Here is a 14,220-nt window from a genome sequence, read left to right on the forward strand (position 1 = left end):
ATACGTACTATGTTTATTTTCGTAAATATGCTTATTAACTTTTTTTTCATTTTTAAACTATAAATTTTTATTTTTTATTTTTTGTAAAGTTTATATTAATTACTAGCTTTAAGAAAGATTTCTGTTAATTTTTTTGGATCAATTGATTATCCACCGGTAATTATTTTTGTCCAAAATAAAATAACTACAAATATAACTAGAATTTTAAACGAGCTTTTTGTTTTTATATAGTCAAGTTTGTTTCGGTAGTCTGTAGTGTTTTTTAAAACTTTTATTTTATTAGTTATTTAAATCAGATAAAAATTTATAATTTCAAATTATATAAATGTGCAAATGTTTTACTACTTAGAATACTTTTCAGTATGGTATTTTAAAAATTGTCTACTCAAATTATATTTGTTGAATATAGGTATTTAAAAATATTAATTTGTTCTAATACGTTTAATATTTTTATAAAACAAGGATCAGAACGTTATGACCAAAGAGTAGGATACGGTTTAGAATAAGTCTCAAGCGCGCATCGTTTAAGTTTTCTAGAATACCTACAAATAAGGAAGAAAAAACTAAAAATGATTTAATTTAGTTCGATAAAATTTTAGCTTTGTTATATTTTAAACCGTTAGAAAGCAACTTTCCTTAAATTCATATATATTTATAGTATCTGGTTTTAAAACAAAAAATAACATTAATCTTTGATATACAGCTAAAAAATTTGGAAGATGACATAAACTTTGTGAACAAAAACCCAATTTCTTTCCTTAACAATTCTGCCGGCCCATGTTAAAAAAAAACAGTCAGTACCAAGACGACGTATGATGACGTCAAAAAAGCTGCGGAACAACAAAAACTACCTCAATTATTTTTAATGTTTGAAAGTTCTAAACAATTTTATAAATGTTTCTAAACTGTTTAAAATAGTATAACTAGTAAAAAGAGAAAACAACGTTTTCAAGTACTTTATGTTGTGTTGCATCCTCTATAACGTCATAATGCGTATGATTAGGTTTATACACTTTTGAATTAAAATGCTGGTTATGGTAAACTGTTAAGAATAAAGCAGATTGAATAGCAGGGGTGAAGCCAGATAAGCAGATGTTCAAATTTGTTATTTTGTATGTTTTTATGCTTATTGAACTTTTTCTGGAAACAAAAAAAAAACTAAAGTAAAATCATTCATTTAGGACATTTACACTTCATCCCTTTACTATTTTTGTTTATTGTCCAGCCCAGTATCTGTGTAAAAGTTTTGTTCTTTCTCACATAGTACCCTTACTTTTGATAGCTGTTTTCGAAAGTTTGTTCAATCTATTAAGAACTGTTATTTATTACTTTTTTTAGTATAATAATTAAAACATTGTAAAACTTCAAAACTATTTTAAATACTATCAAGTTGTTATCACTTTTCTATAGATCTTTCATGAACAAAGTCAAGAATACTTAATAACTTTTTTTTAACTTTCGAAAACAGCTATCAAAAGTTTTCTCATTTACTAAAAACTTAATTTAAGTTTAAATAAGGAGTACAAACAGGATAAATTAAAATGAACATTAACTTTGTTGAGTCACTATTTTATAGTTCTCTAAAAATTAATAGTAATATTTTACAACATTGTATCATTATTAGTTTATTGAACAACAAAAAAGAAGACGCTCAAAATATTTGGTTCTAGAACCTGGTGCACGAAGAATCTTTCAGTTATCGAGTCTCACACCACGGATACCTTTTAACGTCTTGTCCAAGAAAATTATACTATATATACTTTAGTTTTTCTCTATACAACAAAGATTCTAATTTAAATAGCTTTAAAATCAATACAGAATATGTCTTATCGTTATTAATAACTTATTTCTAATACTTTTTGTTCGAAATATTGTTTTTGACTCGAAACTCTTTATAAGGTTTCTTTAATATTAAACTATATAAAAAATTTATAAAAGATATGAATATGTTAACAGATCATGATACTTTTTATTGTTTATAGATTCGAAGCGTTCCAAAAAAAACTAGTTATAATATTTTGAATACTTAAAAAAAATTAGTAATAGTTTTTTAAGAAATAAAATTATTTTCAAACATGAATGAAAATGAGACCAGTGTAGACAGTGACAATGCAAGTTCATACTTTGATATAAAATTAAAGCCAGTTGAAGAAAATAATGAAAATGAAAAAGTTAATTCTACACCAGAAATTTTGGGAGTTTTGTTCCTGTCTATTCTGATGATTGGAATAGTATGCTTTGCTGTTTGGAAGGTAAAAATAAGTTTTAAAATGTTAAACTTATTAGAAATATATGATTATTTTTGTAGTTATTCTTTGCATTAACTACTTTAAGAACTAGTACTATTTACAGTATTGAAAAATTCCTAGCAGAAAGCTTTAAAAGACTTTAATGTTTATGGAAACAAATAACAAATCCTTTTTTTTTGTCTTTATAAGTTTAGTTTGTTTAAAGCTTTGAATTTAAATCGTTTTAATTAGTTTTTAAACGTAATAAACCAAAACAGTAAATGAGTATTGTACTAAAAATATATTCATTATAGTTTCTATAACTTACTTGATCACTATTATTATAATAAAAACAAATTATACATTAATCTTCCTTTATTCTACCAACATATGTTTCTGTGTGTCAACGAATCAACACACTTCAACTGGGTTCTGTAAAAAAATAATTACTGTAATGAGAGAATAGAAGCATAGAATAAAGTAAGTGTATACATGTTTTCATTAAAATAAGATATTTTCTACAGATAATAGTTATTAATAGGTGAAATACTTAATATTAAATCCGACTGTTATAAAACTATATAATATTTGTGATTATTAAGTCTAAAATAAGTAAAGTAAGCTAAATTAAACATTTATTATTATTATAAAATTTAATAAAACTTAACGACGCTGAAGGCAATTTTATTAATTCACTAACTAATGGTTAATGTTTTATTTTTGTTCAAAATAGATTACATTAAAACTAAATTAATGTTCTTTACAATACAAACTAATTAGTTTAAATAACCTCATTTACATTGTGACGTAATTATTAGTTGTAACAAATGTATTTTTCATTAGTTAACAACAATAAAATTTGAATTAGTGATCTTTCCCATTAACGTGAGTTGTTTGCTTATATTATGTTTTCTTGTGTAATTTAGCTTATTTACTTATTTTAGACTTAATAATCACAAATATTATATAGTTTTATAACAGTCGGATTTAATATTAAGTATTTCACCTATTAATAACTATTATCTGTAGAAAATATCTTATTTTAATGAAAACATGTATACACCTACTTTATTCTATGCTTCTATTCTCTCATTACAGTAATTATTTTTTTACAGAACCCAGTTGAAGTGTGTTGATTCGTTGACACACAGAAACATATGTTGGTAGAATAAAGGAAAATTACTGTATAATTTGTTTTTATTTATATTCCAGTGAAGTTACTTCACTAGGATCTTTTGTTAGAAAACAATTAAACCTAAATTTTGAACAGTTATTATTATAATAGTATTGTTGTTAAGGTCTTTTTCGTAGATAAAAACTATACTCATGAATAGTTTGCTAATTAGCAATTTATTTTATACTTCTTCTTTTTTGTATAGACCAAGCTCCATAAAAAAGTTTAAATATATACTATTTGACTTGTTTTATTGATCTATATATCACATATTCAGAAAGTTTTCTAGTATTTTTAAACTGATTTGATATTCATATGACCTTATTAACAAATTCTTCATGTTTTTTTAGTCTGTTTTTTTGAGATAAACTACTTGAAAAAATTCTAAAAGTAACATATTATGAGAAGCATACTAAAGCTTAGACTTTTTCATATCTATCAAAGCTAAAGATCAAAAACATTTGTTAACGAATTAATAACTTTACTGAAAAAAATGTTAGACAAACAACTATATAAATAATTAAAACAAAGTTAAGTCATTAATTTCAAAAATTCAAAGCTTGAAGCTATTTTAAACTAATATTAAAAAACTAATTACCTGTTGAAGTTAGAAGATTAATTCGATTTGACTAAAGTTTGCTTTTTTTTTAATAACTCATAACTTTATATGCGTTTGTACCAATTTAATACATAGCAGTTTAAACTTTTTCTTCCTAATGTAAACTGTTTTTTGTACATAAGTCATTCAAGTTTACGTCTTTAAAATAATCTTATTAAAAAAACTACTTATAGTTTTAATCAAAAAAGTACAATCCCATTTTTCAAATAATGTTATGCAAAAAATTTTACAAAATAATTTTACAAAAAAATGATGAACGTCGAAGATTAGTTATTGGCATACTTTAAGTTCAAATATGATTTCAAATAGTTTAAGTCTTTTTCATCCCTACTAAAGAAACTAACGACTATAAGATTCAGTATTTAGTCAAGCTCACAAAGTTCTAAAACCTAAAATTAAATTACTTTGGGTCAGCTTTTTTTTTGTAAATGTTTTATTTAACAAATCCTTGTGTTTTAATATGATGTAATATTTTTTTAGTATCATAAATGTTATATAACTTATAATAAACTTATACTTAATATATTTAGATTAGAATAATTAACTCTTTTAGTATTTTTGCCAACCTTATGAATATAAACCATTAACTTGATTTTGATAAATTTTGAAAAATACATACTTTATAAGATCCACAAGTTTTGATAAGATATTCATTCTAAGTAGGCAGAGAAACTAGTAAGTCGAATAAAGTATTAAATATTGCAATAGTTTTTTTATCTTTTTGCACTTTTGTTTGTCTTTAAAAACTTTAATATTTTTGCCGTTTTTGTAAGCACAAAAACTTGCTTATAATTCTTCATATATTATTTTTTAATTTAAGAAATATCAATTATCATTAATAGAAAACAGTTTTTCTTTTAAGTATATTCTTTAAATTTTTAAAGGTTTTAAATTCCAGATATTTCAAAGGAAAAACGCATTAAAACGAGTTTGCACGACACCAACGCTTCCTTTGTTCGCAGAAAATAGTGATTTTGAAACATCAGACTACGATATACCCATCAAAAGCCAACCAAAAAGCCTTTCAAGCCTAAATATTGACCATAGTAAAGTTGAAAAACAATCTTGTTTACCTACTACAAGTGGTCATACAAAAAATATTGAACCATTTGTAACCGATAAAAAGTAATTTGAGCTACTAAAAGAATTTTTAATATAAAAATTTTGCACTGAAATAGTAGAGCGTGTATAAAAACCAAGGTCTTATTGTCTATCAAAAAGCTACTTTTTAAATATGATAGTTACTAAACAATATTATTTCGTTTTAATTTGAAAAATTTGAAATAGCTATCATAACAGAGAAAAAAAATGCTTAAGAAAACGTCAAGCTACAAAACAAACAGAAAAGTTTGACGATGTTATATCATGTGAAAGATCACACAAACTAATTAAATCGCTAAAAACCAAAAGAGGAGAACTAAAAAGAAAAACAGCAAAAGCAGCAGATGTTTGCTCAAAAGCTTTTGAAGTATGTAAAAAAAGTTTATAAAAATTATTTATTTTAATAAATACTACGATTTAAATACATAAACATATAACTAAAACGATTTTCAAAAAATAATTATTTTTGGCTTTACACTTTATACTTAAAATAGTCATCATTTACAAGTAAACCTTAAATATATTAGTTAAATTAAACTTGAAAATAGAAATAATTTACTCTTTACTTAATTACACGTTATACATTTTTATTAATTTTGTAATTTTTAGAAGACCTTTTTTAAGTTTTGTTTAAACTTGAACTTTAAATAGTTCATTTTCGTCAAAAAACTAAATATTGGTAAATTTAATCTTTGTTTTGATGATTTATTAAATAAAAAGTCATAAAATTTTATTAGACACTGTAAGCTGTCGGTTGAATTATAATAAATTAAGCTGTTTATAAAAGTAAAATAAAGTAGTTTGTTTTATTATACTGTTAAAATTAGTTTTAAGCCTTGAAACCTCTTAAGCTCCGTTTTGAAGAATTTCTCGATGGGGTTTTTTTAAACTTAGAATTCAAGCCGAAACATAAAAAGGCATAATCTTCCTGCATTTCTTTATTGTAACTGTTGCATAAATCAAAATGTATAAGCAATATATTTATAAAGTTATATTTTGTTCTTAATCGTTGTTTTTAACTCGAAACTATGTTCTGAAACACATGCTTTTACAATGTATATTTTTTCAATCTTGTAAAAAGTTTACACAGCTAAAGTCTAGTTTAAAGTCAACTTACTTAGTTAGAAATAGTTGAAAAAGTAATATAAAAACAACTAATTATTGAACTATATGAGTATTTTTATGAGCGTACACCTTTGTACAGTAGTGTGAGGTGTGAAATTTTTCTTACATATTTAAATTCTTTTTCTTTTTTCATTAAAAAAAGATGTTCGATAGTACAAGCTTTTGTAGTCAAATAGACGAAAAAAAAAGTAGTACAAAAGTTATTAAACTTTGTTACTAAATAAACTGGCATAAGGATTGATTATTCTGTAATTCGCTATTATTTAAAAATAACACTTAAGATAAACTGTAGAAGTTTATTTTAGAATTAGTACACTTTAAGTGCTAAGTAAGCTTATTTCTTTTTGATGAGTATGTAGCTGCATGCAGGTATTTTAGTACAGAACTTCATAAACTATTGCAAAGAAATAAAACATTAGTAGAAAACAAATTTTCACTTTAAGAGTTTACTGTTATAAAAAACAACTGTATAATGTAGACCCTTTTGTAATAGGTGACGAAAAATCTGAAGGAATTTTTTGGGTCGAGTCCAAGTCTCAGTGAGACTACAAATGTGTTTCCATCAATTATATGTCACATTTTAATTATAAAAACTTTATATTCTAAAATATTTCTGCATTAAGAAATTAAGTTTAATTTCTTTTAGAAACTAGTTTTAGTTCCATAATATCATTAAAGTAATGCATACTTTTGACAATGAGTTTATTTTGGTTTAAAAAAATTCAAGTATTGGTCTGAACTCAAATAGGTCTGATATTCATATTTCTAAAAAAAAACAGCTTGAAGAAGTCTACTCCAAAATATTTCTTAGAATTAAAGCTTACGAAATTTAGGGTTAAAATAAACTTCTTAAACAATAATAAACATTATTGCAGTGTTAAGTTTTTTTAATTTTTTAAAAACCTATCTTTATGCCTGATTAAATAACATATTAAAATATTAAAGATTACACCTGTGAAAAAAAAAACTTATTAATTTTTTCTTTACTTTTTCTTTCATTAATTTTCAATATTTAAATTAAGTTTAGGTTTTGTAAGTAAAAGTAAATTTATAAGTAAATGTGTTTTTCAAATCTTAATTTTTTATTTACTTTAAGTTTTATAATGTACAAGTATTTCTTCATATAGGGTTTTTTATTGTCAACATTCATGTACCATTTTATAATTATTCTTTTTGTTTGTTAATTTTTATTTTAATATAATTTTTTATTGATTATTAACACCTTAAACTGATGGTTCAAATTATAAGCGAATTTTAATGTTATAAAAAACAAAGTCTCTAGAAAAACTATGTTTCTGTCGGTTTACAGAATTTCATATAGTATGACAAGACAGCTAACTTATATGAATACTATATAGTATATTATCGAAGATTTTTAACTAATAAACTCAAGACTCTGAATTATAGAAACTAAAATTAAGGATATAATAGTCTATAGTTTAAAAAAAATTAACAGTAGCTAAAGAATTTATAAGACAAAAGGAAAAAGTTTCCTCAACAAGGCTACTGCTGTAATAAATGCTTGTTAAATAATCAAATCCTCCTCAATATTCAAAAAAGGGATTCAGAAAGGTGTGTGTTGTTTTTAGTAAATGTCTTTGCTAATAAAGTAAAACCTTTTCTGTTTCCTATCTAACATTTTCTCTAAACTGTTCTTTTGTGTTGGTTAGGTTAAATGACGATTAGTTTTATTCGCGCTAAGTAAGCCATTAAATTTTAAAGGTTCCGTGTTCACAAGTAGATCTTTTTAAGTATAACTTTTTTCCTACGTACTAAAATCTCTATTATGAAATCTTAAATATTAGACTGCTGCCTGATAATATTGAAACCCCGCTGCAGCTCCGGTTAGTTTGAGTGTAGGCTTTTGACTGAAGCACCATCGGTAAGGATAAAAATACACCAATTGATCCAGTAAGATAAATTCTTTCTACCATAGCTATTCAAAATAATCCTAAAAATATGAAAGTTTAAACGTCTTGATTAGAGTAGTTCGATTATAATTCATTTATTATTTTAGTCATATTTAGTACTGACTTATACAAGCATTTTTTAATTCAAAAATTAAGTTTTTGTAAAAACTTATTTCATATATATTTTAAAGCTTTTGAAAGAATGTTTGAAATGTTTTCGAAATGCACGAAAAGCAGTTGAATCTCCTTATGCAAAATGTTTTGACCCTGTTACAAGAGAAAAATTAAACGAAATTAGAATAAAGTGCAGGCAGCAAAAACTTAGGAACTTGAACAATGAAGTCAAAAAGTTAGAAAAAGAAGGCCAACGTACAGAAAAAGATGCTTACATAGCAATGCATGTAAGAAAAACTTTTATGATTATTGAAACACTTAAAAACTTTTAGTTTTGAAATACTTTGTTTTTTGGCTAATATAAAAATTCTAACAAGTTGTGTTTTAATTAATGACAAAAACTTTAATATTTAAAAGTTTGAGCTTAGATTCTAGTATTAATGTTTTAAGAGCGTCACGTGCTTTTTATTAAAAAACTCTAACTATTATTACTTTGCATTTAATATATATTATTTGCCAATGTGTTTTTCTGGAAGTAGACTTTTTTAAAGCTTATTAGACTTAATTACTGTATACTATGTAATACAAAACATCAAAAGTCTATCTAAATAATATTACGATTATTAATTTCATGACAAGTACTTTAATTTATAGTCTTTAGAAGTACTTAAATAAATCAAAAAAGCTCTGAGACAATTATTTTCTTGTTTGTGGCGATGCTTTTACTGAGCTGGCTAACTTAAATTATGTTTTTCTTTGATAGTTTTATACAAAATATAGTTCAATTAAGGTTAAAACTGTTTAATGAAAGATCTAAAGCCTATTAAATTAATTGTTTTGGTGTGGAAAAAAAATAAGAAGCTTTATATACATTTCATTTTGTTTGCCGGACAAACTTGAAACAAGATTAAGAAAAATAAAAAACAATAACAAATAACTAACACTATAACAAAACGAAGAAAAATAACAAAAATAGATTAATTGGTGTAGACAAATTAAATATACTACAAATAAACTCGATTTGTTGTATACTTTATTAAATTGCATGTGTGTATAGCTTGCTTAATTAAAAAAAAAACAGAATAAAAAAAAGACTTTAATGCGAATGCTAACAAGCGCTTTAGCTTAGATTGTGAAATATTAAAGCATCAACATTTGAACTTTAGTGAAATTTGTGTATGTTATTATGCCTTTATATACAAACATTTTGTATGTTTATTTTTCAATAAACATCTAAAATAAAGTAGTTTTTAGTGTTATTTATTTGAAATATCACTGTTTTTTGATCATGAAAAGTAAACATTTTTAATTTAATGTTTCTATATTTTAGTGTTGGTTAAACAAGTTTCAGTTACGACCTGAGTTAAGGCAAGCAGTAGAAGAAACTTGTTTGCTACAATCCGCTCACCGCAATGATCAACTTCGTCATTATCATCAGCAATTTGTTGTGAGAGAATCTATAAAAAAAATTAAGTTAGCGTATAATAGTTATTTTCAAAAAGAAAAGTTTACAACAAAAATAAATAGATGTTTTTATTTATAAAAGAAACTACTACTGTGATTCAAATATTTTGCTAAATTCATTTGATTACTAATGCTAGTAAAAAAGTTTACTAATTTATTTTTTTAGAAAAATTTAGTTTATAGTAGTACTTAAGTTTTAAAAAGAAAGTAAGTTTACAATTAACTAGTATTTATTTTTCAACAAGGATACCTATGTAAGAAAAGTTTAAATTGATTATGTTATATGATCTTATATTAGTACTTTCATTGCATTACCATTTTAAAACTTATTTAAACCCTTAGAAAATTGCTATTATTTACCTTGAAAAAATAAACTTATCTTCTTTAAAACAGTTCTGCAAAACAAGAAGTACAAAAAATTAAAGAATTAACGAGATTAGCTTTAAAGCAATTTGCTATTCCTTCAAGCTCACCTAATGTAGTACGAGAAGATACGATGTTTAAAACAGCTGTCGTGGAGTTAGACGATATAGACAGCCCAGCATTTAAAGAAGCAACGTTTTCTCAATCAAGTAGTACGCGGGAAAAACAGGAGTCTGTGCTAGAACTAAATAGTTCAAAAAAGGATATAAACAATCATTATTCGGCAAAAAGTTCTGAAACTCAGCATACGGTTGCACTTAGGTTTGTGGAAAGTGAAAATAATACATCAGTACAAAACAATCAGGAACCTTTGACGGAAAAAGAAGTTAATAAGGTTTTAACTCAAGTTGCTGCGGTAAAGTCTGTTGTGTCAGTAATAAAAAAAGAAAATATCAAAGAGTGGCACGTCGTTGTAATATCTACTCGTAAAACTATAGGTCTTGTAAGATTTACATGTAGGAGTAGAACATATTCTATTGAAGTACTCACCTAATGTCTTAAGATTTAAGCCAACAACTAAGTAATGCTAGACGAAATTATTTTTATTTGTGTAATCATTATCACTTAAAAGTATACCTTTTTTTTATTTTAACTTTATAGCTTGACAAACAATTGCAATATTCACCATTAAATAAGCATGTATTTTTAACCAAGTTTATTTTAATAAATGATAAAACGGATTTTAAACGAAACTTATATAATAAAAGTTATATTTTAATGATATTCACAAGTTTGTAAATAGAAGAGTTAATGAAAAAAAGGATGTGATTTATATTTCAAAAAACATACTTAAAAAACTACAAGTATATTGTTTATAAGTTTCACAGAGAACCAACTTGATCGGCGTCACGTTTTCGCAAGTTGTTTCTTTGTTAAAAGTTGGGTTAGTAATTTTTTTTTAGGTTTTATCGTTTTGCATCAGAAATAATTGTTTTATTTGTGACACTTTTGTTTTTGCGATTTTCTCGTTTTATTTTTATTTAGAAATCCTAATATTAAATGCTTATTTTGCTTGCTTTGTGAAGCATTTCTGATCATTTTATTTATTAAAAAGCACCACTAAAGTTCTAGACTTATATTGAAATGAACTAAGTAATAATTTTCACTGAAACTAATAAATCAAAATAAGTAAAACAGTAATAAAACTAAACACTTAATTTTTTAGTAATAAAGCTGTATAAATTTTAAACTTAAACCAATGTAGTGACTCTTTTTGTAACTGTGTAAATTTTTTTAATTTTATATTTGTGTTTTGTAGAGTTTAAACATAATTTAATCATAAATGTCATTATTATTTCATTTTATTATTAATATTTTCAAAAAGTGTAGATTTTTCAGCGATCATTTTGTTCAAACTTACTTCATTACTAATGAACTTGTGAATAAGTTTGTTTAAATTTAGAACAAAACAGAATTTACATTTTTTACTAAACTTTAATTCGACTAAAAAATAAAAATGTTAAAAACAGTTTTTTGTTTTTTTAATTTATAAACTAAAGTAAAAATGAGTGAAAAAGAGCCTAGAATTATAAAACAAGCAGAATTCTCTGTCTTACAGATTAAGTTATAAGTATTTTAAACTTTTTAAAAAACTTTAATCTTAATTTTTTTTGAACGTACAATATATTAACATTTAACATTAAAAAGAGTGTAATTGAGATTTTAAAGCAGAAAATCTACACCAATATAATAGTTTTCATACTTATACACTTAATATCTAAGTTAATTCATTAGTTCTTATGCATTTTTTAGATTAAAATGTATCGACTGAGAACAGATATAATAACATATAATAAAAAAGTAATGATGAAAACAAAAAATCAAGCTGAGCCAGATTAATTTTAAGTAACTATTCAATAAATAAAATAAAAATAATAAAAATCAAATTTTACTGCAGGAATAAAAAAAAAAAAATATATATAAATTGTTATATCTCGATAACACCAAAGTAAAACTTATCTTTATCTGTTTAATTTCTAGTTTAGCAAAACTTTTATTGAGGATATTTTTGTTTTGCAAAAAAAAAAGTTAAAGCTAACTAATTCATACAAAAAAATAATCTTGATTGTTTTATGGTTTTTAGTTATTTCCTCAAAAACAGATCTACTAAGTTGAATTAAATATATAATAAGCAATAGAAACATTTTTAATTATTTTGTTTAAATAACTGTTTATTTCTATAGTTATAATTAAAGTTAGTATTTTATGTACTATCAGTAATGTTTAAATCCACAAAGTAACTAGTTAACGTAGGAAAGAAAAATTCAAGTGTGCATAGAACTGCCTTTAATTAACTTACTGTATATAATCATTGAAATTTTTGAGAACTACTAAGCTTACTAAACTAATGATGCTAAAATATTAAAGTTATTGTTAACTGTTATACTTTCAAACCATAAATCAAAAAATGAGAAAATTATGTTAGTTTGATAATGTATTATTGTCAAGTTATAACTTATTTTAATGATAAAACTAAAGTTAAACTTTCCTTAAATTATTTTATAAAGTTTTAACTAAAAATAGAATTTTAAAGCATAAATTGGGTTTTAAAATTACACTTGAACTAATATTTCTCGTGCCAAATAATTTCAAAAGTTGAACCTTAATTAAGAATGCAAAGATATCTGGCTAAGGCAAAAAACCGTAACAAGTTTAACCTTAGCTTTGAAGCTATTGTGCATCTGTGGTTGGAGTAAATCTTACCATTTTATTTATATTAATTTACAAAAAGAGTATGAAGTTTTAATTTAGAAAAATAAGAGCTCGAGCATAAAATTTCAAATTACGAATATTTGTTCAATCAGTATAGCAACGTAAGGATTCTAGCAACCATGGTAAAAACTTTAAATCAGCAAAGAAACAGTTTTAATAGATTAAATATTAATTATTATTGTACCTAAAAAGGTTTGTTGATTCGTGTTCGACGTCACCGTGATTTCGTAAAATTATATTTAAACTTTACGAAAAGTTGTTTAAGTTTGAAATATTTTTTAAGTTTTTTTAAAGAAGACTTTTAGTTTTTAAATACTTAGTGAGTATCGGTGCTTATTAATAATAAATTCAGTGAGAGCATACTAGCGATTAAGAAATGTATAATTTTTTTTATCCGTACAAGTTGTTTTAAGCTAAATGTACATTGCCATCCGTAGTTATCTACAACAAAGTTGATTAAAATAAGATTCCGTAACTCCGTAAATTAAAACTAGCTTATTTCAACTGATTTAGTAGTTAGCTAGCATGTAAACTAAGTAATATTCGGATCTGAGGGTATTTTAGCATTACTTATTTTGAAAAGTTTTATTTATATGGGTTTGGACAGTTTTTGATTTAGAAAAAGGTAGAGACCCTGGTTAGTCAATAGTCTATACACTGAATCTATGCAATGTAGACTATTCTCTTTGTGTTTATTTATTATAACTAGGTGTAAACTAGGGTATTATTAATTGATAAATAAGAACTCACCTTTTGCCACCTAAATAGACTTATGCTTTCATATAAGGGAATTTTCTTTTCAGCTGCAATTCTTAGCAAAATGTAGAAATTTTTTTTATTTAGCCTGAATGTAACCAATTTAGCCTGATAGTTTTTCGAAGTAAGTAAAATCCAGTCATTTTGGGTATTGGGGTCTTAATTAGTACTATTGTAGTCTCCGAATTCAACCAGTTTTATCTCTAAAGTTATTTTCAGCTTAAACAATCCACAAAAAGCAACTTGTAGCTTAATTACAACTCAAAAAAATAAGACTAAATTGCAGGGTTGCCACTCGGTCAGGAAAAGTCAGGAAAAATTTAAAAAAATGACAAAAGTCAGGAAAAGTCAGAAAATTTGATAAAATTTAAAAAAAGTCAAATTTTGTCAGTTTAAATTTGCAAAATTCCTTGTTTTCCAAAGCCTTCAAATGGTAAAAATTAATTAAAGTCAGAAAAAAATGCCAAAATTTTCTTTGAAATTTACAAAAATATTTAATTTTATTTCCATTGATTTTTAATTGATTGATTTCCATTGATTTTATATTAAATAGTTTGTGTAGTATTTTATTAAACTAAGTGAACAATTTATATA

The 14,220-nt window shown here is 24.2% G+C and overlaps 1 protein-coding gene across 1 annotated transcript; it reads left to right on the forward strand.

Annotated features, from left to right (window-relative positions):
• Positions 1-2,075: 2,075 nt before the first annotated feature.
• Positions 2,076-11,256, forward strand: LOC145841391 (uncharacterized). Its single transcript, XM_082948753.1, has 6 exons — positions 2,076-2,252; positions 4,920-5,146; positions 5,321-5,489; positions 8,349-8,558; positions 9,602-9,744; positions 10,129-11,256. The coding sequence occupies exons 1-6, from the start codon at positions 2,076-2,078 to the stop codon at positions 10,649-10,651; spliced, it is 1,449 nt and encodes a 482-aa protein (XP_082804879.1). The 3' UTR covers positions 10,652-11,256.
• The last annotated feature ends 2,964 nt before the right edge of the window (positions 11,257-14,220 follow it).

This window comes from Thalia democratica, chromosome 7 (assembly GCF_965202585.1).
Source record: "Thalia democratica chromosome 7, ktThaDemo2.hap1.1, whole genome shotgun sequence".
Classification (NCBI taxonomy): Eukaryota; Metazoa; Chordata; class Thaliacea; order Salpida; family Salpidae; genus Thalia; species Thalia democratica.

What these genes read in the sequence shown, in the direction of transcription:
- LOC145841391 (XM_082948753.1), top strand. Translation starts at nt 2,076, where the DNA reads ATGAATGAAAATGAGACCAGTGTAGACAGTGACAATGCAAGTTCATAC. An exon ending in CCATTTGTAACCGATAAAAA is followed by an intron (nt 5,147 to 5,320) that starts GTAATTTGAGCT and finishes CTATCATAACAG; the next exon opens with AGAAAAAAAATGCTTAAGAA. An exon ending in GAATCTATAAAAAAAATTAA is followed by an intron (nt 9,745 to 10,128) that starts GTTAGCGTATAA and finishes TCTTTAAAACAG; the next exon opens with TTCTGCAAAACAAGAAGTAC.